Source organism: Lontra canadensis, unplaced genomic scaffold, assembly GCF_010015895.1.
Source record: "Lontra canadensis isolate GAN:19392208 unplaced genomic scaffold, GSC_riverotter_1.0 scaffold10, whole genome shotgun sequence".
Lineage (NCBI taxonomy): Eukaryota > Metazoa > Chordata > Mammalia > Carnivora > Mustelidae > Lontra > Lontra canadensis.
The window spans coordinates 26,690,230-26,716,525 of NW_022631004.1; the positions used below are offsets into that span (position 1 = coordinate 26,690,230).

The window sequence follows — 26,296 nt, forward strand, 5'->3', positions numbered from 1 at the left end:
CTGGATCCCCCCACCACAGTGGGCACTGGTGGGTCCACGTGGTCCCCTGGTGAGGCCCAAACCTGGCACGTGGTTCCCCTCCACCTCCCTGGGTCCCAGTGCCAAATCCCTACCCCACAGGCTCATGGCCTCCCAAGTCCAAACCCAAAAGACCCCCTCTGAGGTTCCCAGGTCTCTTGACTCCCCCGGAGGCGGCACTCAGCTCCCACCTCTGATCACTGGTGGGCACATCTGCCACCTGACCTGACTGGGACTCAGGGAAGACACAGTGCTGCTTCTGCATATGCCCAGGGCTTCGAGCAGTGCCTGGACAGGTTAGCCTCTCGGCAAATGCATGTTCATTACTCAGTCGTGGACTTGCCATGCCATGAAATCACCCAAACGAATGAGTTTTGAGCACGTCCTTGCCACACAACCAGCCGATCCAGTGAAAGGTCAGATACACGAACCAGACCTGAGCCCACATCCAAGTGCCAACTCTCCGGAGGGCGGCAAGATGACCCCCCACATTAAGCTAAATAACCACCACCAGAGCTTTCCCAGATCAGCGCTCACTTCATTCCCCAGCTAATGTGAGTGCCAGAGGGGCCAGGGAGGGCTTTGTGGAAGAGGGGCCCTTGGCTGGCCCTAAAAGGACAAGACAGGATGTGGGTAGAGAATCAGGCAAGGGTTCCAGGGATGGGAGAATGGATGGGAGACCCACACAGTCGGGATGGGATGCCAAGCCCTGATGAAGCAAAGGTTTGAGGGCTTGGGGGGAGGAAAAGATTTGTCAAGCGTGGGATCTGGGAATAGCACCCAGCCAGTGGGGCTTCTTGGGGCGCACTGGGGGAAGGGGAGCGCAGAGGGCGAGCACTAGAGGCAATAGGGCCCAGGTGCAAGGGGACCGGGCTTCTCTTTGCCCCTGCCTGCAGACATCCAGAAGAATTATGAGTGTGCCAACTTCGGTGAGCAGGGCATCACCATGGGCTGCTGGGATGTGTATCGCCATGACATCGACTGCCAGTGGGTTGACATCACCGATGTCCCCCCAGGAGACTACCTATTCCAGGTAGGAGGGGGTCCAGCCCCAGCGGATGGGAGGAGGGCCCTTTCTCCCGGTGATGGGGAAGGCAGCCCCCTTCCTGCTGGTGTCCAAACAGGAAATGAAGGCAGGGAGGCCAGTCTGAAGGGCAGGAGTCCTATGCCCAGGGGCCGGCACATCACGGCCAACCAGGTGACCTAAGCATGGGAGGCATGCACGCCTCCCGGGACACCCGCACTCAGCTGACACCTGAACTTGCAAATCAAAAGACACGGGCAGCCAGATCTGGTCCTCCGGCCCAGGAGCTGTTCCACGAATTCTAAGGCGTCCACACCTGCGGTGTCATTTGACACAGGCTCTGTCCTCCACACATCCTCTCTGGGTGCCCTCACCCTGCCTCGTCTGTTCTGTCAGAGCTGAAAGTAATCTCATGAAGAGCAATTCACTCGCCAGTGTTTGTGACCTGGGTCTCCCAGAAAAGTTGGCCTCGGGCCAGGGTCTGCAGGGGGGACGGTTCTCCTGCCTCCCTGCAGACACAGCGGTCTGCTCCAGCCTGCTCCAGCCAGGGCCCTGGCCGGCGTGGGAGTGGGGCTGCCCCCCCCAACCTCCCCTTGTCTGGGGCACAGTTGTGCTCCGGCCCGCGGGGGCTCCCTGGCGTCCTGTCACATTCCTCTACAGCCATCCGGCTTGCTTTCGGGCTGGCCCCACCGGGTGGCAAAGTGGGTGACCAGAAATGTGTCATCCTGCCTTGAAAACTTGCCCAAGAGGGCACTCTGCCAGCCCAGAGCCTGGCCCAGGGTCCCCACCCTGCAGACGGCCCTGGGAAGAAGCAACACCTGCAGAGAAGTGACCACAGAGCGGCTTTGAGTCTTCCTGGGCAGTTTCAGAGGCTGGAAATCAGACAGCCAAACACTTTTCCACCCACAAACCCCAAACTGCGGACTTGGAGAGGCCCAGCCAAAGTGCTCTTTATTCTAAAAACTGACTATCCATGTCTCTGTGCACGTACACGGTGCATGGGGGCTTCCGCGTGGGGTCTGCTATCGCTCTGCTGGGGGAAGGGGTGGCATCACATGTCCTGACCTGTGCCATCTATTTAATAACGATGGCTTGTTGGAAGCCTGATGCCGGGCCTGGCCTGGCCGTGCCTGAGCCCCGTGAACGCATGGAGCCCTCCAAGGAAGGGTTCCACTAGCACGCCCATTTCACAGCCCAGCAAACCCGGATCACGTCTGCGTTCCTGACGCCTGAACTTTACAATTAGCTAATTAACTCAACAGGAGCATGTTAGTGCTTCTGATTCAAGGGAAAGAATTTTTTCCCTTAGGACAGACACGGAGCTTCCCCTGGCCTGGGATTCACTGACCCTCTCCATTACCTCCTGGCCCTGCATGCAGACAGCGCTAACGCTGCCAAGGCCGGGAGAGAGCTGGCCGGGCTGGACTGGGGGGTGAGGAGCGGAGAGGAAGTGGCCTTCCAGGCAGAGGGGCCTGCGGGCGAGGGCTCAGAGGCAGGGGCTTGTGTGAAGGCACACCTCCAGGAGCACACAGCCTGGTCCTCGTCTGCACCCCATCTCAGCGTGTCCTGCTCCCCAGCTTCCTCCTCGGTCCTACCAGCAGCCTCTTCTTTGGCTACCCTGGGCCCCAATTCCTGCCTCTACTATCCTCAAGCCTCCCAGGGACCCCAGGACAGGGTAACCCCTTTATGAAGGCCTCTCTGTGGGAGGGGGTATGTGTGTGAATTGCACAGAGGCAGGCAGCCAGGGGTGCATACCCTCACTCCTCTGGACCTCGCCCCCCACCCCCCGGGCCCATCCTGCCCCCAGCACCGGCCATGCTCCTTCCCATGAGGTCGCCCAGGCTCTGGATGCAAGGCTGGTGTGGGTGGGCTCCAGGCCTGTGGTGGGCGCTGGGGGGTGGCCAGGGCGGGTCTCAGCAGCTTGCTCCGCTCTGCCCCGCTCCCAGGTCGTCATCAACCCCAACTATGAGGTCGCCGAGTCTGACTACAGCAACAACATCATGAAGTGCAGAACCCGCTATGACGGCCACCGCATCTGGATGTACAACTGCCACATAGGTAAGGGCCCCGGGCGCTTGGCGGGGAGCCCCTCACCCCAGGGGACCCAGGGTCCCCCCTTCGGCCCAGCCTCCGGGAGATGGAGGCAAGAACTGCCCTGCTTTGTCGAGGAATCTGAGCGGCTTCCCAATCTGGGTAACGAGTGTGGGGAACGGAGCCAGCCTCCTGCTTCCACGCACAGGAAGGAAGCTGTAGACACATGAGGCCTGGACAGAGCCTGGGTTTTCGCAGCCAGCTCCAGCCAAGGAGGAGGGCGGCACCGAACCGGGCTGGAGCGGAGGCCATCTCCTCGTTCCTCATGTGACCTCAAACATGTGGGCGTCAGCATTTTGTGGGTTCTGTGTATCCTCTTCCTCTGCCGAGAGCTAGAAGCTTAGTGAACCACTGTGGCTTCGGGTCGCCAATAAAGCAACTTTTCCTTGCACTCCACACACTGGGGAATAAAAGGGGAAGCAGAGCTTCCTCTCCTGCAGGAGGAGTGATGGCCCCCCACTCCCTTGATGGCAAAAACTAAACTCGCTAGGGTTGGCCATGCCTTCGCTCAGCTTTGACAGAGCATCTGACCTGTGCCTGGCCCTGGGGACGACCCACACCTGGTGGCCGCCCTGGGGCTGTCACACAGAGGTGGCCCCAGCACAGTCACCTGGTGGAGGGCAGTGGCTCCAGACCCCTGAGGCCGACAGCTGTGGTGTGGGAGGAGGCTGAGCGTCTGGTTTGCCAAACTCTGTCTCCCCAATGCCCATCCTTCAGGTGGTTCCTTCAGTGAAGAGACGGAAAAAAAGTTTGAACACTTCAGTGGACTCCTAAATAACCAGCTCTCCACACGGTAAAGCGCCAGGGCACCTCCTATCTTCAGGCCGCCACGCATCTTCCCAAAAACTGCAGTCTGACTGATGGCCACGCTCCCCCCGCCTCGTGCAGCCCAGCCCCTGCCCTGTCTCAACCTACTGCAGCCACATCCGAGGCTCGGGGGCGGGGAGACGGGGTGTGCTTGTCACCCGCTGGGGGCTGCTGACCGACCGACCTCTGGAGCCTGGGATGACCTCTGGGGTGGGGCCTGACGACAGGGTGGTGGGCACCAAGAGCCAGCTCGGCTGGGACCCTGGGAGCACAGGTTAGCAGCAGCTTGTCCCACCCCAAGTATGACGCCACCCCACTCAACTCATGACAGATAATTTCACCACGCTGTTGGTGTGAGCGGTCAACCACAGGCAGTCAGGCTGAATTCCATTTTTGGGTCATTTCCGGCCAACCTCAGTACCTAGACCTCTCTTCCCATTAAACAGGCTGCCTCCACTCTATGATATTCACATATACAAATAATGCTGCCATGTGTTTTCTAATGAGCTCAGAGTTGGTGCTTCTCCGCCCTCCACTCCTAAATCCTCTTATGAGATACCATTATTATACTTTCACAGATTTTGAAACACAAACTAATTTCGCAGCATATACTATTGGGCATCTGGGGCGCTGAAAGTATAGCTCAAAAGGAAAACCAGCCCACCTGTGTAAGTGACTTGTCTTTCTGTTGTTCCAATTCTGTGGGTAACTGATTTAACGGTGCTATAACCAGGGTCCTGGGTGGTGAGGACACCCACCGAGCGCCATGTGTCATCACAGACACTTACACATACTTGAAACTTTGAATAAAAGTTTATGATACGTATTTGTGTCTCATTTGGGCCCCTGCCCCCACCTCTGAGCAGCAGAGCTCCCACAGACAGTCAGCATGGCTGAGAGAGCCTTGCATGTGCTCTCAGGTTCACGCTAGAGATGGGTCCCTGGGGCTGCCTTCAGCGCCCACCACAAAGACCAACATCTCTGCCTTCTGACAGCAGAGATTAAGGATCACAAAAATCACAAAAATGCCAAGTCCTGACCTCTCCTGAACTCATGTTTTTAGTGAGTTTGTCAGGGCACGGCAGCTCCGAGGATGGGATGGGACATCCAGATTTAAACCGTTTTAGGTGTCCACAAGGCCGGTGCCCTGGCCGGGCTCTGGGGGTGGGGGTGGGGAGGCCAGCCCTGACCCCTCAGGCCATGGGGATGCGGACCACGCCCACCAGCATCAGCAGGGGGGCAGGCTCTTCCCAGCAAATCGGAAGGGTCCACCGTGACCCCAGAGCACCAAGTAGGGCTGCCTTGGCACCCATCCACCCAAATCAGAAATGGGAGTGACCTGAGACCTCGTCCCCAAAGATGCCCTTGTCCTGGGAGGGAGTCAAATTCAGCGACCATTTCAGGTGCTGCCTCTTGTCTTTGTTCATGGCTATAGAAGCGTGGCAAGCCCTTCTGTGACCCACACCAGCAGGTGACACTAGGACCAGGTCCAAGGGCTAGTGCCCTGCAGCCCAGGGCAGCAGGTTAGGATGCTGGAAGTGCTGGGAGACTGGGCAGGTGTCACACAACAGGTGGAACCCTCCCCACCCCCGCCACCCCCAAAACTGGGTAAACACTGGGCAAAAATGCCTTTGAGGCCCTGCTAGGATCCTCCCAGCCTACCTAAAGGACCCATTTCTTCAGCAGCCCCCAGGTCTAAAATGGGAGAAAACAGCACCCCCTAGTGTTCTCTGGCAGGCCATTTCATTTTGAAGCAATGTTCAAGCTTTTATTTTTTTCTTAACTTCTGTAACTAGACCAAACGAAAGCCCACCCAGCCCCACAGGGACACCCTAACAAACTGCACAGGGCTATTCTGGTGTCTGTAAAGGCTTGTGGTGTTGGGGCACCAGCCCAGTTCTGCGGGTGCCAATCCAGGCTTGCTGGGCCGCTCAGGGCCTCAGGGAGGTAGGAGACTCAACGGCAGGCCGCTCTTTCTTCCTGTGTTGGAGCCCCAGTGCCCGGGCCACCAGCCTCCTGGCCACCGTTGTATTTGTCTGTGGTCTTGCCTTCGCCAGACGCAGGAGCTCTAAAAGGAAAGCCCCATGGCATGAGGACCTGGGTTCAAGGCTATGGCTACCACTCCTCCAGTGACACAGCAGCCAAGAGGCCATCTGAGCCAACCTCTAAGGCCCAGCTGTCCCAACCTCTAAGGCCCAGCTGTCCCCACAGCATGGCCAGATGCCCGTGGGGTCCTAGCCTAATCCTGCCACCTCTGCCTCTTCCCTGATTGGGCCACCGGGAAGGGAAGTCAAGTCAAGATGGGACACCTGGAACTCGTAGACTGACAGGATATTTACTGTCCCCAAGTCTGGGGCAAAGGTTACACGGGACACAAGAGCATCAGGTGGCCTCAGGAGACCTATTCCGGGCCAGTCTTGCCAGCTACTTTGCAGCCACAGAAAACTGGCCTCCAACATCCTCCATCATGCATTTGGGAAGGACAAGAGGAAAAAGGAGGAGTGATCATTTATCTGGCACCTTCTGTGTATACCCCTCACTGCCCCAGGCAGGTCTGTCAGGCTTTTTTTTTTTTAATATTTTATTTACTTATTTGACAGAGAGAGATCACAAGTGGGCAGAGAGGCAGGCAGAGAGAGGGGAAAGCAGGCTCCCCACTGAGCAGGGAGCCCGATGCGGAGCTCGATCCCAGGCCCCTGAGACCATGACCTGAGCCGAAGGCAGAGGCTTAACCCATTGGCTGTTCTATTCACTCCTCCAGTCCACCCAGTACGATCTGCTTACTCTTGAGAGAAAGGAATCAGCTCACAGACATTAGGTGACTTGCTCAAAGTCATCTTCAAGAGGTGCCAGAAGCAGGATCACACACAGGGCTGACCCCAAAACTCCAAGCTCTTCTTACCCAACTGTAAAATATGGTTTCCAGGGCCCCATAGGAAAGACCAAGCTTTTCCCTGAGCAACACCTAGAAGGGCAAGCCCAGAACAGAGCAACTGGCAAAGAGCTCTCCGTAATGGGACCCTTTTTCCCTAGGTACCCCTGGGCCCTGGGCTGCGGGAGGAGCACCCCTTTGGCCACTGTAGCCCAGTGGTCCTAAGGCAGAGAGCTCAAGAACAGGAATGAATCCAAGGGAAGGCCCCACCCTGACCAACCACTTGTACGCTCACGCGGCTTTCCCATCAGGACACAACCAGTTTCCTTACTTGGCCTCTGCAAGGCTTTCAGCTTTGACTGCTTGGTTCCCTGAGTGAGGGGCCGGATCTTGAGCACAGAAAAATCCTTGGTCAGGGCTTCAGCGGCTATGGAAAGAAAACAGATCTGGAGCCATCCCTGTTTCTCCTGGTGAGGCCCCATCAGGGCCAGGGAGCACATGTACCACCCCAAACTGATGGCACCTCTCTGTGCACCCCCTTGAAGCTTGGGGACTGGGCTGCCCTAACACCACTCCGAACGGGCAAGAGATGCCGCCATCTGTTCACCTCATCCCTCTAGAGCTCCACGCCTGCAGAGGCCACCTGTGCTCTCAGATGGGGAGCCGGTGCAGAGCCCAGCCTCCACGCTCTCCCCTGGGCCAGTCTGGAGCCACACCAGTGAGGCTGCAATTGCTGACATCAGGGAAGGCGGGCTCCCACCTCCCACCTTCTAAAGCCCAGGAGCTTCGAATAAACCCTCCCCCTTCCCCACTCAAGACTCTCCTGATGCATGCCCTCACTGCCCAGAGCTATGCTAGAGCCACAGGGTACCTGGCCTATGGCACATCACACACAGCACGAGAGAGCTGTGTAAGCTGTGTAAGCCAAGGCCAGGACGGGACCTGCTCCTCACACGAAGCTTGGCAGAGCTCAGGAGGCGGCCATGGCCACACCGCATCCAGCACTCTTTCTTTCCACGGCACCCCGTGGCCACCCACCCTGCCTGCCCTCAGTCGGCTCCTTCCCTGGTGCTGCAGCAGTCATCACGGCCCAGTTCTCCTGCACCCCCAACACCCCCAGCTCTCCTGAGAAATCGGTCCGAGTCAACTATGGCCTCTCCCAGCTCTGCTGCTGTTCAGAAGCTCATGGTTATGAAAAGCCCAGCCAAGGGGGTCAGGGGTCTCGATAAATACACCCAAAGTGAGCTGTGGTGTGGCAGGGGTGGCTTGGGAGTGTGGCCGAGCGGGGGAAGGAGCACTGGGGTCACAGCCAGGGGACTGGCTGACGTCCCCAGGTTTGACACTGGGAGGCCTTGTAACCTGGGACAGACTACTGACATTCTGGGAACCTCGGTCTCCCCATCTGTAAAATAGAAGTAACCTGACCTACTTCTTGAGGCTGCAATGAAAGCTGAGGAAAAACACATCTGCTTGAACCATATGAAATCCCCAGTATTTAAAGGCTTTTCACTTATAAAAAGAGCATGTTCCTACGATTTCATTTCCCATGCGGAAGCAGCCAGAGCTAAGCCTGTGACACGGGCTCGGTAAACATCACCGGACTCTGAAACCTCTGACCTGAAGGCACCACCATGAGCTGCCCGGCCCAGCTCCCCCTCCGCTGCCTCTGAACTCCTGGACTGGGAGGGCTGGGTGCGGACTTCGGGGCCACTTGCCCAGGTGAGCTTGCACCTGCCACAGGTCATCCTTCCCTTGAAGATGGCAGTCAGAGAAAGGGCCAACCGAGCACACCACGAAGCTGCATTACCTGAGGCCAGGCAGGGAAAGACACCGAGCGCGTGTGTGTCATCTACCCACTGAATCTTGAGCCCCTTCTCTCTGTGCCAGGGAAGAGGAGACAGAGTTAGGACAAAAGCAAGGGGTGAAAACCTTTCTGCAGGAGATCCCTCCCACCTCCGATCCTCCAACACTACCAGCCCAAGACAAGTTCCTATCTCCCCTGCAAGGAGACAACGCTTTGCAGGCAACTTTCTCGGCCACACAGTTAGCCTCAGAAGGACAAGTATCAGCCCTGTGGATCGGTGGGTCCCAGATTCCTAAGGCTGAGGAAGACAGGACTCAAAGAGCTCGAAGAGCACGGTGCCAAGGGTGAAGAAGGCTCCATGTAGGCACCGCCAAGGTGAGGCCAAGGGCATGGGAGATGAAAGGGTTTACGTGCCGGGGACAGGGGGCAGAACCTAAAATAAGCATGTCCGTGTTACTGCTCCTGGTCAGCTTTCTTCCTACTGCCCAAGAAAGCCACACTGAGTCTGAGGCTGATGAGAGGTCAAAAGCAGTTTGAGGCCTGTTTCTCTGTGGGCACTGCCCACGCTGGCTGAAGGAGTCACAGGAGGCCCCCATTTGGCCACACCTTTAAGAAGCGAGAGCAGATGAGGCCCTCCTGCCCTACCAAGCTGCCCCTTTGGCATTCCTCACGCTCAGGCTCAGGGAGGCAAGGGAGGGCAGTCTGAGAAGCAGTCTAAAAAGGGGGCCATGAAAAAAGGCATCTTTATTCTTTTTTTTTTTCAAAGATTTTCATTTTATTTGAGAGAGAGGGCAAGGAGGAGGGGCAGAGGAGAGGGAAAAAGAGTCCCAAGCACACCCACTGCTGAGTGCAGAGCCTAACACGGGGCTCGATCTCAACACCCTGAGATCATGACCTGCACTGAAACCCAGAGTCAGGCATTTAACTGACTTTGCCACTCAGGAGCCCCAAGAAAGGGATTTTTAAAAAAACTAAGTTGGAGGAGCATTTTGCTGGCTGTCAGTGGAGCATGTGACTCTTGATCTCAGGGCTGTGGGTTCAAGCCCCATGTTGGAGGTAGAGATTACTTAAAAATAAAAATCTTTGAAAAAAAATAAAAGACTAAGCAGAAAGAGAGAAAGGAGACTGAAAAAGGAAAATGAACATTAAAATAAGAAAGGGGGAGGGAAGGAGAAGAGGAAGAAGGGAGGGAAGGAGGAAGGAAGGAAGGGGGAAGGAGGAAAGAAGGAAAAAAAGGAGGAAAGACTGGAGTTAGATCAAGAAATCTGAGGCAACAGAAATCTCTGCTTGCAGTACACCCCCTTGGCGTCCATCTCCACCCTGACTCTGCCCCAGGGCACTCAGACCCAGCTCACCCCAGAAACAGTTCTGGCACAGAAATGGCCCTCAGTCTGTAGACTGACTGACGGGGTGGCCGGGATGTGGAGCAAGGGGAGGCAGTGGGCTGCCAGCATCCTGCACCCTGACAGGGAACCCGGCTCCCAGCAGGCGTGCGGGTGCGCGGAAAGCCGGGGGGGGGGCAGGATGAATGCCAGCAGGACCAGCTCTAGAGCCGCTGAATATGCCCCCCACTAAAAAACCAGCTCTCCCCCTTCTGTACTGTCATGGCCAGCAGGGGTACAGAGCCCCGAACAACCACATTCACTTTCTGCCCTTCTTTCCAGACAGCTAGACCCTGGGGGAGGGGCAGCAAAGGTCCCCGACAACACAGTGACGTCCCAGCACCCGCCTCCCCTGCTTCCCTGAAGTCTTGTGAGCACTCACTGGAACTCAGAAAACGCGGCCAGCAGGTCCTCAGTCTTGAGTGTTGGCTCAAAGTCGTAGATCTCCACCACATGGGCAAAATCCTTCTCTCCGGGCAGGTCCTCCACAAAGGAGGACGTGTCCACATGGATCTTTTCTACCTGAATGTCCTTCTCCGTAAGGTTGTCTGTTATCTGGGAGAGATCACACCCTTCAGCAAGGGGAGCTCTGACACGCAGGGCTCCACACATGTGCTTTCAAAACCACACACCGAGTTCTGCAGGCAGAAGCGGGACTCACATGGCAGGGAGCAGACCACTGCAAGCAGCTTCCCACGGGAGCCACACCTGGCAGGAGTCTGGGAAAGGCAGCATGATGGCTAGAAGGTGGGGAGGCAGGAGTTTTCGGGAAGGTACCTCACTTTTATGGAGTCCCCATTGGGGAACTGGCAATTATGTGCATTATGTTTCACAGTACCCCCTCTTTACAGACTAGAGCACTATAAATCAAAGAGTTAAGGAATTCTGCCCAGGAGTGCCCTGGGTGGCTCAGTCGTTAAACGTCTGCCTTTGGCTCAGGTCAGGATCCCGGGGTCCTGGGATCGAGTCCCACATCAAGCTCCCTGCTGGGGGTAGGGGAAGCCTGCTTCTCCCTCTCCCACTCCCCCTGCTTGTGTCTCCTCTCTTGCTATCAAATATATAAATTAAAAAAAAAAAAATCTTTAAAAAAAAGTAATTTCCCCCAAAGATACATAGTAAGGGACAGAACTGGGCAAGTCCAGGATCCTTCCTCCCCTTATTAACAATGTGATATTAAGCAAGTCATCCTGGTCTCTAGCCTTCATGCATAACACAGTAGTAAAAGACGCCCACCCTCCCAACCGAACAGCCAGTTTCAGGGGCAGACACCCAGTTCCAAGGAAAGGAGATCTGTAACACAAAGCCTCAGGCAGAAGAACCATTCTCATGACCAAGGCCTGTAGTCCCTTACAAAGCAATTCCTCATATCCTGTTACCTCATTAGGCAAAATATTATTATCTGCCTCTCAGACGATGCGGATAATATATAATATATATAAAATAATATATAAACAAAATGACTTGCCCGTGGTTGCACGGGACTGCACGGGAACCCAAATCCACACCCCTGACCCCATATCCTGAACCCCATCCTCCCAACTGTGTCAGTCCCAACTCCTTCAGGCAAGAACCAGCGCTCCACCCCTACGTCTCCTAAGGGACCCCTATCACCCAACACCCAGCCCCTCCTCGCCAGGACCCTTGGTCGCCGTCTGCCCACGACCACACCCACCTCACTTCCGCCCTCCCTTTTCTGGGCCTAAGAGCCTCATCACCTCCTGTAGCAGCTCACTGTAATCGTCCCAGGAGCAGCTGCCAGGTCCCTCCTCTTCTGCCTCTTCCTCTTCCTCCTCTGCCGCCAGGCTCTTCTCCACCTCATTCCCGTTCCCCTCTTCCAAGTCCAGCCGCAGACTGGACCCCAGCCGTGTGGCCATCTCCAACCCATCTCCCATCCCTGAGTGGCTCTCGGGCCTTGGGGACTCAACGCCAAGTGGGTCCGGTAGCTGCTCATTGTCACAGTGTTGGTCTGGGCCCTCTGGGTCCTCAGGTGCCTGAGTCATCAACACAGGGAGGTCCTGCTCAGAGCTGACGTCCCCAGCACCAACATTTCCAGGTTCTTCTGGGGGCCCGCCAGCTGGAGGGTCTCCCTTGAGCCCTAGGGTTGAGGGTGGTACCCCTTTCTCTTGCCTGCGCAGCACTCGGGGCACATACAAAGCCTGGTCCGGTTTGCGTCCACGATGCCACCGGCCAGCCCGCGCCCCTCGAGGACCCACAGGTGCTCCTTGGTTTGAGGTGGGCCGGGGACCTCGGTACTTGCTAAGCTGGGAGGCAGGAGGGTGGCCGGGGCCAGAGAGTCCATCTGAACTGGGTAACCTGGAGCAGGAACAGGAAGTGTGATCAGAGCAGTGTTTAGGACAACGGTTTACTGGCGCTACCTGCCATTCAGGCGTGAGGCTCTCGAGTCAGCGTTAGGGCAAAACCAACGCCAATGACCCCTGGAAATACCACAGGGAAAGCGCTGGAGAGGAAGCTGAAAGCCACGTTTGAAGAAGAAACACCAGCTCTCCCCTCCGGTGTCATAAACTATGCTGGAGATACCGGAATCTTCAGGTATACACTAGATAAAAGTAAGTACTTGCATTTAGGAACTTGGTTATTAGAATAATATAAAATGTTGGGGGCATCTAGGTGGCTCAGTCGGTTAACTGTCCAACTCTTGACTTCTGCTCAGTGATCTCAGGGTCAAGATCTCAGGGTTATGGGATCAAGCCTGACATCGGGCTCTGTGCTGAGCACGGAACCTGCTTAAGATTCTCTCTCCCTCTCTCACTACCCCTTCTCTCTCTAATAAAGAAAGAAAAATACGTAACTTTAAACACTAGGATCATAGTGGTTATAATGAGATCCTGTGAGATGCACACATAATAGACATGCGTGAGGCTCGAGTGTGCTTCTCACACTCCACGGCCTCTCAGAGCAGATGCTCTCACTGCTTCAACTGCTCTATTTTTCACTCTTTCGGCCCAAGCATATAGCTGAATTTGCTGAATGAATCCCACAAACAATGCACGCCTACCCCGCTGCTGAAACAGAAGGCGGGCCCTGACCTGAAGCAGCTGAGGCGGGGACAGAAGCAGCAGCCTGGAGGCTGCGGGCCCTGGTTCCTGACCAGCTTACCCACCAACCCACAGGGAGCTGCTGAGGGCCCCCCACGGCACTAAGATACACACCTGATATCCAAGTGACAGATGACTGTCCTTCTCCTCCAGCCCTCCCCAACGGAGAAGCTGCTCAGAAGATCAAAATTCTCTGCTGTCCTGTGGATCAGGTACCGCAGGCGACTGGAGAGTGGGGGGAAAAGAAGCACCCTGGGAAGGGATGGGAACGAGTGCTGAGCTGGGGCCGAGGGCCTGACCCCCGCCGGGTCCACGCCCAGCTCCCAGCTTGACACTAGGCCCCTCTGCCCCCCTGCATCCCTGGCCAGCTGCAAGGAGGTTATCACAGGGAGTTACTGGTACCATTCCACTCTTGTGCTGACACCCTTCAATCTCTGGGTGATGCTCAGAATTACACAGGAAAGATGTGGCTGGGAGAGGCTACAGAGGAGGTTATTAAACCCAAAGGCCAAGGCCAGACGCAGGGAGGAACGAACTACTTGGGAAGGGGGCACAGGCGGCTCCCCGTGAACCCACTCTTCCCAAACAGGCAGCCGTCCCCCCGCCCCCGCCCCAGCTTACTTTGACAGCTGCTTCTGCAGCAGAAAGCGGTCCAGTTCCTCCTGGATACGGTGCACAAAGTCATTCTCGGCGGAGGAGAGGAAGACGCCGTCCAAGCAGAGAAGGGCCAGGGTGACAGGTGGGAGAGCCTGCGGGGCGGACGGGACCCGGTGGATCAGAGCACAGACCCCGGGCCCACCCACAACCCTGAGTGGCGGTGCCGACGGGTCTTAGAGGAACCGCGGCCAAGGTCTCTCCTCTGACAAAAAAGCAGCCAGGCTCCGAGGAGGGTGGAAGGAAGTGCCGAGGGTCTCCGGGCAAGTCGAGGCCAGGGCAGCGACTCCTGGCCCTGCGGGAGGCGCACCCCTGCACGCCAAGGCTCACGCTGCCTCGCGCTCCCCGGGCCGGGCCAGGGAAACCGCGAAGCGCCTCGGGGGCCTGTTCGGCGGGCGCGGCCAGCCCTCCCCAGTCCCCGAACGGGAGGCCTAGGGGGGTCGGGGTTGGCGACCCACCCCCCAGGCCCGCACGCCGCACTCACCGCCGCTGCCCCGCGCGTCGCTGCCGCCGCTCTGAGGGTCCCCGGAAGCCCGCGAGCCCTGGCGCGCCCCGCATCACCCGGCCTCTGCGGAACCACAGCGCCACCGCGCGGCCCGGGGGAGGCACCGCAGAAATGGCAGAGAGGCGTGTTCGGGATTTTTTTTTTTTTTTTCCCCATGAGAGCACACTGTCTCTTAGTATTAAGTTCAGCAAACACTTTTGAGTGGCTCCTACGCGCAAGGTCGTGGAGTACCAGATTTCCCGGCTGAACTCCCCTTCCGAGGCACCTAACAGAGGAATAAGGAGGAAGGAAGTCTCTGGGCACCAAATATTTCACCACCTCTTGCCCATCCCTTCCCTTCTTTTGCCCTCATTGAGGGAATCTTCACAGAAGTCCAGCTGGACGCCAAGGGGTCACTGACAAGGTGTATCAGCCTTGTGGGTAACTGGGCGAAGTAGGCACTAGCATGGTGACTTGACGGCCATCAAATTATACTACCCTTCTACATCCACATCTACATCCAGCACCCACCTTAACTGGGGCTTGAAATTCTCGCCATCAGACAGCTCCTCCTGGCTGTTATCATCTAGAAGACCAGAGCTGAAATCCTCCTGTGTCCTGAGAGGTGCTGAAATGTAAGCCCGTGATCATCCTGAATCCAGAAGCTCAGAGCAAAGCAAGGCCCTGAGTTAAAAACACTTAAGACCCAGGTTTCCTACAGAGATGGGACCGTCTGAACATGCCCTGCAGTCAGATATGGGCAAGGTTATGGGGACAGCATAGCTCAAAGGTGGGCTGGGAGGAGAGGCCTGGAACAGAAAAATGGAGAAAAATTAAGATGCATTTTGCTTTCTCACAGTTTTTCTCAGAGAATTTCTTAAGAAGATGGTGGTATTATATTACATTTACAAAAACAATGCTTCTAGGGGGTGCCTGGGTGGCTTAGTGGGTTAAGCCTCTGCCTTCGGCTCGAGTCACGATCTCAGGATCCTGGGATCGAGCCCCGCATCAGGCTCTCTGCTCCGCAGGGAGCCTGCTTCCCCTCTCTCTCTGCCTGCCTGCCTCTCCGCCTACTTGTGATCTCTCTCTCTGTCAAGTAAACAAATAAAATCTTTTTAAAAAAATGATGTTTCTAGATAGTTGGGAGAATAAAAAGGGCCTAGAATAAAGACAAAACACAGTGCAGGGAGAACTCAAGGGAGCCAGGTCATGAGTCTCTTTTCTGGGTATGGTCGTGAGGAGCTTCTGAAGACCTGACAGATCCTCTTGCCCAGCCTGGAGGGGCTTGCAGTCCCCGAGAGGGCAGAGGATGGGAGACTGGCAGGAAGAATGAGAGACACCCTTTGGGTTTCTGACCCCACCAGGCGTACCCACACTCCACACGGGCTTGAATGAAGCCAGAGCAGGCCCGGAGAGAACGCTGAGTGGCCACACGATGGCACTGTTTCTCTGACCAGGCTCCCTCGCCTGGGTGGCGTGAGGCTGGGAGGCAAGCCCATTTAGCCACAGCTAGAGACCAGACCTTACCTGGGAGGAATATGCCTGGGGACTCAGAAAACAAAGGCCCAACTTTCTCAACAAACTGGTCATCTCTCCCCAAAACAGAGGGACAAATCAAAAACCCCAGAAACAAGCCATGCCCCCACCTCTTTAAAGCTGGTCTGCAGTACAGAGCCTCCACCATGGGTGGACCTCCTGAAGGGATGCTTCCAGAAATGCGGAAGGGAGTCAAAGTGCTTCTACCCACACTATTTTGGGACAGTATCAGGTGAGGATAAAATGGGCCCTATTACTCAGAGGGGAGTGAACAGAACAAAAAGCACAAAGGATAGACGGAATTTCTACAGAAAAAAAAAAAAAAGGATGAGCACACAGCAGGAAAAAGAGCAGAGCGGAGCATAGGCGGTAAGAGGATATTGGATGATTCCCTTGAGAAAAGAGAATATAATTTCAGTTAATAACTGCTTCACATTCCCAAGGAAATCAAAGAAAGACTGATTTCCACGCCATGGCGGATAAACCAACAGATTGAGATGAAAAAGAACTGTCAGAGCCTTGGAAAGATGTAAAAGAGACAATCACGTTCATCGCAGAAGCAGCGAAAACTAGAGGCAACACGGCAGCGCCGCAGAGTAAACGCTGGTGGGAAAGAAGATGACTATTTACAGAAAGCTTGCCAGTTAACTCCTCACAGCAGCTCTTTCAGATGGAGATTGGGAGCCTATTGTACAGGAGGAAACTCAGGTTTAGCCAAGGACACGCAACTACTAAGTGTGGAGTTGGAACCCACTCAAAATCTAGTTCTAGCCTGACTGCCACACCCATGCTCCCAAACACCACGGGATTAAGATTCTCCATCTTGAGAATGTCATCAGACTCATCTTGGTGGCCTGGAGCCAGATGCAGAAATCAGGAATGAAATAAGTTCGATGAATCCATCAGTTGAAGAAGCATGCTCGTGTATGCTATAGAATGTTTCCCATAACAGGAGGTGTGATTGGAAGATTATGAAAATTATGAATGCAGGGGACGCGGGGTCCCAAACAGTCCTATATGGAGAGATGGACCCAGAGTTCCCTGCTGCAGTAGTGTGCTCTTTGTGTTTAAGGTGACATTTAAGAATATCCAGTTTATGGGCACCTGGGTGACTCAGTTGGTTAAGCCACTGCCTCAGGCTCAGGTCGTGATCCCAGAGTCCCGAGATCAAGAACCACATCCGGCTCCCAGCTCCACGGGGAGTCTGCTTCTCCCTCTGACTTACTCCCTTCTTGGGCTCGCTCTCTCTCTCAAATAAATAAATAAAATCTTAAAAAAAAAAAGAATATCAATCAAAAGTCCTTGTAATGTTGGCATACATAGTTCGGCATATTGGAGAATCTCACATATGACGTGGTGATTCCAATTTAAAAAGTGAAATGGATCTCAGACTTACAATTTTAAAATGGGCAGATGTAACGATGTGGAGAACAAAGACCAAAGAAATGTAGATAAATTTAAATTTCCATGCAACTTGCAGCCCGTTGACAAATACTTGAGACAGGCAGAGTAAGACATTCCTCCAGGAGTTCATAACTGTCTTAATGCTCTGCTAGAGGCTTGACAGTAGCTCAGGTCTCCAGGATCCTAGAAGTCTTCTTTAGCATATGAAAATCCTTTTGGAAACTTCTTCTGTCTTTACTTCTCACCCTTAACTTAGAAGTATAATCAGGGCACCTGGGCAGTTCAGTCAGTTAAGCGGCTGCCTTCAACTTAGGTCATGATCCTAGGGTCCTGGGACCAAGCTTGGCATCAGGCTCCCTGCTCAGTGGGGAGCCTGTTTCTCCCTCTGCCTCTGCCTGCTCCCCCACCTGCTTGTGCTCTTGCTCTCTGTCAAATAAATAAATAAAATCTTTTTTTTTTTTTTAAAGTATATAATCAACAGCTCCTCATAATCCCAGTATAGCTCTTCCTGCCCACAAGTCCTGTCCTGGTGCTTTAATAAAAACACCCTTTTGCACCAAAAGCATCTCAAAAATTTCCTTCTTGACCATTTGCTCCAGGCCCACATCACATCACTTTTTGACCCACATTTGACTAAGTTGGTAAACAGTATTATAATATTAAAGAGAGCTAGATTTACAATATTTTAAGATCAACAAGAGTTGTTTAAGTACAAGACAGAAAAATGTTTTGCTTTATAGCCCACAAGGTCATCAATTTTATATGCATAAAAAAGTGAGGATTTCTGGAATATAGAGTAAACATACTTTTCCCTATTCCTCCTACTAAATATAACTAAAAACCCTGGACATTATATATAAAACAAACATAAGGAGACTGAAAGGCAGAGAGAAGGCAGACCAGCTAGGGATCTCAGGATTCAAGGAAAAAACAAAATGGTATATTTCCTGGGTTTTCTTTATGCCTCAAATTCCCAGACTTCAACCTTGAAGCCAGCAATCCAGAAACATCAAAAGACACAGACAAACAAAACAAAAACCTAACAAAAGCCTTTTTTCACTCAGCCAAAGGGGCAGGCTAGCCAGAAAGAAAACTTTAGGATAATAATTGTTCTACCACAGCCAAACATTGTTCTCACTCAAAACAGCAAAACATAATAGGAGCCTAGATTGCCAGCTTCATCAGCTTGTAATAAAGCACCACAACCTTCCCACCAAGACAATGTCAGAGAAAGTCCAGTAGGGAATTGGGACTTTCATGCTCTCCAGGCAGTAATGAGCCCTGGCCCCTGCCTACAGTGTCAGTAGACACCACTAGAGAACCTAACTTCCATCACCACCCAGCAGTAATGAAAAGTCTCCACCTTGGGTGTCAATGGCAGATTTATGGGAAGCCTGGATTTTAGAACCTGTCTGGCAGTAAAAAGATGCCCCCCATGCCCCTGATAGAATGGTGTCAGAAAGAGACAGCTAAAACAGAGATATCACTAAGATCCAGAATCTCATAATATAACGTAACACCCAAGATGTCCATAATTCAATCAGAAATAACTTGTGATACCAAATACTAAGGAAGACCTCAGACTCCATGGGAAAAAGGCAATGAATACAAATACTAAGATGCCAGAAATGTTACATTATCTGACAAAGATTTTATAAAGTAGCCAAGAAGAAGTACTTCAACAGGGGCACCTGGGTAGCTCAGTCAGTTAAGCATCTGCCTGCAGCTTAGGTCGTGATCCCAGGGTCCTGGGATTAACTCCCATATCAGGCTCCCTGCTCAGAAGGGAGTCTGCTTTTCCCTCTCTCTCCACCCCTCCTCACTCCTCACTTGTGCTCTCTTTCCCTCTCTCAAAAATAAGTAAATCAATCAATAAATAAAATCTTAAAAAATATATATAAAAGAAAGAAAGAAATGATTCAACAAGCAATTGTGAATGCACTTGAACAAATGAAAAAAGAAGTCTCAGCTAAGGCATAGAACATGTAACAAAGCACCAAAAGGAAATTTTAGAATTGAAAAATACAATAATGATGGGGCGCCTGGGTGGCTCAGTGGGTTAAGCCTCTGCCTTCGGCTCAGGTCATGGTCCCAGGGTCCTGGGATCGAGCCCCGCATCGGGCTCTCTGCTCAGGGGGGAGCCTGCTTCCCTTCCTCTCTCTCTCTGCCTGCCTCTCTGCCTACTTGTGATCTCTCTCTGTCAAATAAATAAATAAAATCTTTTAAAAAAAATACAATAATGAAAATAAAAAACAGTGTAGAATGGAAGAGGAAAAGGAAAGAACCTATGAACTAGAAGATAAAACAATAAAAATGACCCAATCTGAACAACAGAGAGTAAAAAGACCTGGGATTGAGCCCCATATCAGGCCCCCTGCTTGGCAGGGAGCTTGCTTCTTCCTCTCCAGCTCTCCCATGTTTATGTTCCCTCTCTCACTATCTCTCACTGTAATAAATAAATAAATAAAATCTTAAAAAAAAAAAAAGACTGAAAACAAAATGAACAGAGACTAGGGATCTGTGAGATGTTAACAAAACAATTTTACATTCATTTTATCAGAGTCCCAGGGAGGAGAGAGAGTGAGGTGGAAAAAGTGGTCAAAACAATTGCTGAAAACTTCTGAAATTTGGGAAAAAATCCACTTGGAAATTCATGAAGGGTCAATTTACCAAGAAAACATAACAATCAAATTTGAAGAAGAAATCAAGACAATCTCAGATAAAGGAAGAGTAAGAGAATTTGTTGCCAGGAGACCTAGTCTAAAAGAATAACTAAAAGAAGTTCTCTAAATAGAAAAGAAACAATAAAAGAAAGAATCTTAGAACATTAAGATGGAGAAAAGAACACAGTAAACATAAATGTAAGTAATACAATAGACTTGGTTTCTCTTCTTAAATCTTCTAAATTGTGCTTGATGGCTAAAGCAAAAATTATAACTATCTAGTGCAAATATTTAAGACAATTTATTGTAATTTATTATAATTTATTATAAGTGGAAGAGGTTAAAAGGACACAAAGGGAATTAAGATTTCTATACTTTACTCTATTTGGTAAACTGAGAACACCAGAAGACTGTGATACCTAAAGTAGCCATTTAAAAAAGCTATATAAAGAGACATTTTAAAAATACTATGGGTAAATCAAAGGAAATTCTAAAAAATGTTCAAGTAACCCATAGAAAGGCAGGAAAAAAAAAAAACCAGAAATGAAAAACAAAGAAAGCAGGATGCCTGGGTGGCTCAGTCGGTTAAGTATCTAATCTTGATTTTTGGCTCAGGTCATAATCTCAGGGTTGTGAGACTGAGCCCCACATTGGGCTCCACACTGGGCATGGAACCTGCTTAAGATTCTTTCTCCCCATTTCCCTCTGTCCCCTACCCCCTAAACACACACACACACACACACACACACACACACACACACACACAGAAAGCATAGTAAAATAGCAGACTTAGACTCTAAAATATTACTAATTACACTAAATATAAATGTTCTAAATACACCAATTGAAAAGACAGATTGTCAAAGTCAATTTAGAACCACAGGTATATGCTATCTGCAAGAAGCTTACTTCAAATAGAAAAAATATAGGCAGGTTGAAAGTAAAAGGATGGAAAAAGATCTGTCATGCAAACACTAATCGAAGGAAGGCAGGTGTGGCTATATTAATTTCAGATAAGGTAGAATTCAGAGCAAAGAAATTAGCTGAGAGAGAGACGGACATCATATAATGACAAAAGCATCAATTTACCAAGAAGACATAGCAATCCTAATGTGTAAGTGCAAAAGAAAAGAACTGCAAAATATGTAAAGCAAAAACTCATAGAACTGAAAGGAGAAATAACAAGGCCCACAATTATAATTAGAGATTTTGACATCTCTCTTTCAACAACTGATAGAATAACTAAACAGAAAAGCAGCAAAAATATAGATTAATTCAACAATACCATTAATCAACAGGATCTAATCAACATGTGTGGCACCTGGCTGGCTCAGTTGATAGAAGAACATGTGATTCTTGATCTCAGAGTTGTGGTTTCAAGCCCCACATTGGGTACAGAGTCTACTTAAAAAACAAATGAGTGAAATAAAATAAAATAAATAAAACAGGATCTAATCAACATGTGTAGAATACTCTACCCAACAACAGCAGAATACACCTTCATTTTAAGTACCCATGGAACATAGTCAAAGATAGACAATTTCCTAGACCACAAAACAAACCTCAACAAATTTAAAAGAATTTAAGTCATATGTTATCTGTTTTCTGACCACAATGAACTCAAACTAGCAATAAGTAACAGAAAGATAGCAGGAAAATCTCCAACCATTTGGAAACTAAAAAAATATGCTGGGTCAAAAAGGAAATTAAAAAACACATGGGTCAAAAAGGAAATCCTAGGGAAATTTAAAAATACATTGAACAGAATGAAAATGAATAGAACATATCAATATTTGTGGAAAACAAAAAATTAAATGCAACCATTAACTTAAAAAAATTAAAATGCAACCATATTTTGTTAAAACAAAGGAAAACATGAAGCTATAAAATGGCTTGCCATTTTATAGATAGACAGACAGACAGATACAGATCATGGCAAGATTCTTTCCTCTGGGCAATAAAAAAAGACAAATAGAAGATTGAGGTGGAATACAAAGGGAAAAATCAAGTGGCTGCAGATTTCCCCAGCAACTCATATGCCACAGGAAAAGGGAACACATCTGTGGATGTTTAAAGGGGAAGTGTTAAGAGCACAAAAATCTATAAATCGCGATGGCAGCTGGAAGATGTTTCCAAACTTGCAATGACTTTGTAAGTCTTTCTCGTAGAAATTCCGCTGGGGGAAATGGAGAGGTCCTGGCCTGTCTATGGTGGAGATGCCAGGACATTGGCAGACACTGTTGATAGACACCCTGTCTGTGTCCTGCATAGCTTAAGTCTCAAGACTTCTGGAAAATCCACAAATAACTGAAATTATTTTCTCTAATGACCTAGTCAATCTATTCCAGAATAGATGGCCTGACCAATCTCTTTGATAGCTGTGAGCTAAATAACCCTAATTAGAAAAACAAAATTCACTCTTTGTAGACTAGCACCTTGCCCCCCCTTGCCTTCTTCCTTGCCTTTTCCTTATGTAAGTCCTTTTTTTGGTTTTCTTTTCTTTTTTTTTTTTTTGTCTTTGTTCACCTATAAGAATCTAATGCCTGTCCTTGGTGTTCTTGTGAGTTAGTTACACAACTCACTAAAGGATGTTTCTTTTTTTTCCCCTTTTTAAATTTATTTATTAATTATTTTTATTAACATTTAATGTATTATTTGCCCCAGGGCTACAGGTCTGTGAATCGTCCGGCTTACACACTTCATAGCACTCACCATAGCACATGCCCTCCCCAATGTCCATAAATAAATGATGTTTCTAAGCTTTGCCTTGAGATTCATTATCCTTCCTGGGAAGCGACTAAGACATAATGCAGGGGGCGCCTGGATGGCTCAGTGGGTTAAGCCGCTGCCTTCAGCTCAGGTCATGATTTTAGGGTCCTGGGATGGAGATCCACTTCGGGGGGGGGGGGGTCTCTGCTCAGCAGGGAGCCTGCTTTCCCCATTCTCTCTGCCTGCTGTTCTGCCTACTTGTGATCCCTCTCTCTCTGTCAAATAAATAAATAAAATCTTAAAAAAAAAAAAAGACATAATGCAGACAACCAAGGGATGAATAAAAATAAATGACTTACAAATTGGGATATCATGAGAGAGAATGCTTCATGATGAACATTTAATTTGCTTAAACGTTTAGTTAAGTGAAATAATCACAGCAAGAAAATGGTATACAAATATCGTAATTCTTGAAAGAAGAGTTACAGAATGTAAAAAAATGTTTTTTATCACAACAGACTAGGACGGGAACCCCCAAATGCATTCTACAGTGTGGAGGAAGGAGGAAGGGCGTATAACTGTGGCATTCAATACGTAATAGTTTTTCCAAGTAACTGGCAGAGACTGGGGACATTAGTTAACAAAGAAGACTGAACTTATAGCAAAATATGGCCAAAAATATAATACAAGGGGAGGGGGTAAGAAAGCTTAAAGAATGGACAAAAAAGAGGTGATGGAAGTAATATTAAATAAAGCCTTGGCAAAAAAAAAAAAAAAACAAAAACCAAAAAACATATATGGTGGTCTCCCTGATATGAGGAAGTTGAGAGGCAACGTAGGAGGTTTGGGGGATAGGAAAGGAATAAATGAAACAAAATGGAATCGAGGGAGACAAACTACAAAAGACTCTTAATCTCACAAAACAAACTGAGGGTTGTTGGGGGGGCGTGGGGGGTGGTGGTGGTGGTAGGGAGAGGGTGGTTGGGTTATGGACATTGGGGAGGGTATGTGCTATGGTGATTGTTGTGAAATGTGTAAACCTGGCGATTCACAGACCTGTACCCTTGGGGCTAATAATTCATTATATGCCAACTAAAAAAAATTAAAAAATTTTTAAAAACCATATATGGGATAGATTCCATTATATTATGCACATTAAAATTGATTCAAAGAGCAAAATATCATTCTATGTTCTTTACCAAACTCACACCTAGGACAACTGTATGCAAATTTATTTAAGGATCTCAATAAAATAGTCAAAACACCACATGGAACTTAATGGGAAACACTAGGAATACCACATTAATTTCAGAGCAAGCCAGGGATATTCACCAATTCCTTTTGTTGTCATTCCTGCTGTTGTTGTTAAAATTTTATTTATTATTGGGGCGCCTGGGTGGCTCAGTGGGTTAAAGCCTCTGCCTTCGGCTCAAGTCATGATCCCAGAGTTCTGGGATCGAGCCCCAAATTGGGCTCTCTGCTCGGTGAGGAGCCTGCTTCCCCCTCTCTCTCTGCCTGCCTCTCCGCCTACTTGAGATCTCTGTCTGTCAAATAAACAAATCATCTTAAAACAAACAAACAAAACAGATTTTATTTATTTTTAAAGTAATCTCCACACCCAACATGGGGTTGGAACTCACAACCCTGAAAGATCAAGAGTCCCATGCTCTACAGATTAAGCCAGCCAGGCACCCTTCACCAACGCCTTTTTTACCATTTTTTTCTAGGGGTCCTAGCAAAAGCAATTTGGACATAAGAAAGAAAACTGGAAAGGTTGGAAATCTAATGAGATCCAACAAAAATCATCATTTGCAGAGTATTTTTTTCCCATAGAAAATTTCAAGATCCACTAAGAAAGTCTTAATAAGCAGGAACTGTCTCCAGAAATGAAGACCATTTGGAGCAGAGGAAGTGGGAATGCTAACAGAAGGACAGAGAAAGGCAGGGGTGGGGAGGCTGGAGAGAAAGGACAGAGAGACCCACCCTTAGACCCTGCTCTACCTGATAGGCCTCCAGGTAGCCATCCCCTGCTGTGGAGGGTCCCCAACCCAGCCCCAAACTCTGAAACTGTTTGTTGTCCTTCCGTTGCTAGGAGACCACTTGTCGGGCTAGCCCAAGTTCTAGCTCCCTTCTTAAAGGGCCAGGGTAACAGGAACCTCAATGGGGAATGGGGGGGAGGGTGTGTCTCACTGGTGGGCTGCGGGACTCAGGCCCGTCATCATTTCAGCCTCCAAGCTCTTGCCAGGGACTCCTTAGGAAGACTGACTGCTAGTGTTTGCACAGCCCCCCAAACCCAGATCTGTTTTCCCCAGTTCAAATGCTACTTCACAACAGCCCCTATAGCAGCCATGGGCCTTAAAGGACAGGAGGAAAGAATGGAAGCTAAGACTTTGTAATGGCAGGGGTGCCTGGGTGGCTCAGTGGGTTAAAGCCTCTGCCTTTGGCTCATGTCATGATCCCAGGGTCCTGGGATCGAGCCCCGCATCGGGCTCTCTGCTCAGTGGGGAGCCTGCTTCCTCCTCCCTTTCTGCCTACTTGTAATCTCTGCCTGTCAAATAAATAAATAAAATCTTAAAAAAAAAAAAAAAGACTTTGTAATGGCATAGGAAGTGCCCATGCTTAAAAGTTCAGTGAAAGAACATGGCACAAAATTGATGTCCTCAATTTAGGAAAAAACAACAGAAAAAAAATATATGGAAATAAAACATACTAAAATGTGGGCAGTGGTTGTCCCTGAGCGGTTTTATTATGAGTTGTTTTCTTCTGTAGACTCCTAAACCCTTCATGCAAATTTTCTAAAATATATCAGTAGAATATGTGTATTTCCACAGTATATGTATAAACACATGCTATTTTTATAAGCAGAGAAAAGACATTTATTTTTCGATCTTCCCAACCATTCAAAGTAACACTAAGCAAAATTTTTTAAAACTTAACTGAGCAAACATTTTTAAAACGACCTTCCCTTGACTGCAAAATCCACAGACTTCCAGTTCTTCCCAATGTAGTCAGCTTGGGCAGGATCTCACTTACATGAGCTAAGGCAGCGGGAAAGTCTTTGGCTCAGCAGCCTCATTTACTGGGCTCCCACAGCGGGTTTCGCACTTTCCATACGTTATCCCGTGTCATCCCCACTGAAATACCGAGTAGTGGTTATCACTCCCACTTTACAGACATAAAACTGGGCCCCCAGCATTCAGTCCATGGCCCATCCCATTGCTCTGCTACAAGAAAGCAAAGCCAGGATTCAAATCCAGAAGAATGGACTCAGTCTGTGCTCTGTCCCCTATTCTAGTAATTTCCCAACACCTTCTAGCTGTGGAGCCCTCAGTTCAAACAAATGCCTGATGTGTTAGTTTGCCACGGCACAAAGTACTTCAGACTGTGTGGCTTTAACACACTTTTGGTTTTTTCCCCCTGCAGTTCCAGGAGCTGGAAGTCCAAGATCAAGGTGCTAGCCGGGTTGGTTTTCCTCTGAGACCTCTCTCTTTGGCTTGCAATGTGGCTGGTCTCTGGCTTCTTCACCTGGTTGTCCATCTGTGCACATAGGCCCCCGGTGTCTCTTTGTACGTCCAGATGTCATCTTAGAAGGACATAAGCCACACCAGATTAGGGCCTCCCCCAAGAGACTCATTTTCATTTACTCACCACTTTAAAGGCCCTGCATCCAAATACAGTAACATGCTGGTTAGGCCTTCAACACGGGAATTTTGAGTGAACACAATTCAGCGCATAACGTCTGGACTCTAAGATGTGGGTGTGAACTGTCTGGGCTCAAGCTGGGCTGGGAGG

The 26,296-nt window shown here is 50.1% G+C and overlaps 2 protein-coding genes and 1 long non-coding RNA gene across 8 annotated transcripts in view; 1 reads left to right on the top strand and 2 right to left on the bottom strand.

Moving 5' to 3' along the window:
* LOXL2 (lysyl oxidase like 2) overlaps positions 1-4,033 on the top strand; it is a 59,478-nt gene extending 55,445 nt beyond the window's left edge. For all 3 annotated transcript variants that reach the window (XM_032855810.1, XM_032855811.1, XM_032855813.1), the window contains exons 11-13: positions 915-1,051; positions 2,989-3,100; positions 3,851-4,033. In XM_032855810.1, the coding sequence (XP_032711701.1) occupies positions 915-1,051; positions 2,989-3,100; positions 3,851-3,930 (329 nt within the window). In that variant the 3' untranslated portion in view covers positions 3,931-4,033. The remainder of the gene's footprint in view (positions 1-914; positions 1,052-2,988; positions 3,101-3,850) is intronic.
* Positions 4,034-5,686: 1,653 nt separating this feature from the next.
* On the bottom strand, positions 5,687-14,444 carry R3HCC1 (R3H domain and coiled-coil containing 1). Of its 4 annotated transcripts, none has more exons than XM_032855814.1 (8): positions 14,193-14,437; positions 13,676-13,803; positions 13,169-13,306; positions 11,714-12,311; positions 10,381-10,553; positions 8,620-8,690; positions 7,144-7,239; positions 5,687-6,008 (listed from the first exon to the last, which is right to left on the bottom strand). In XM_032855814.1, the coding sequence occupies exons 1-8, from the start codon at positions 14,367-14,369 to the stop codon at positions 5,872-5,874; spliced, it is 1,518 nt and encodes a 505-aa protein (XP_032711705.1). In that variant the 5' UTR covers positions 14,370-14,437; the 3' UTR covers positions 5,687-5,871. The 4 variants fall into 4 exon arrangements, with proteins under 4 accessions (XP_032711705.1, XP_032711707.1, XP_032711706.1 ...); XM_032855815.1 differs by lacking the exon at positions 5,687-6,008 and adding an exon at positions 6,760-6,905 and having other exon boundaries at positions 14,193-14,443; XM_032855816.1 differs by lacking the exons at positions 7,144-7,239; positions 8,620-8,690 and having other exon boundaries at positions 14,193-14,444.
* A 17-nt stretch (positions 14,445-14,461) lies between these two features.
* Positions 14,462-24,547, bottom strand: LOC116866683. Its single transcript, XR_004382448.1, has 3 exons — positions 24,506-24,547; positions 14,724-14,820; positions 14,462-14,478 (listed from the first exon to the last, which is right to left on the bottom strand). It is a non-coding gene; the product is annotated as an uncharacterized LOC116866683 (long non-coding RNA).
* Positions 24,548-26,296: the final 1,749 nt, after the last annotated feature.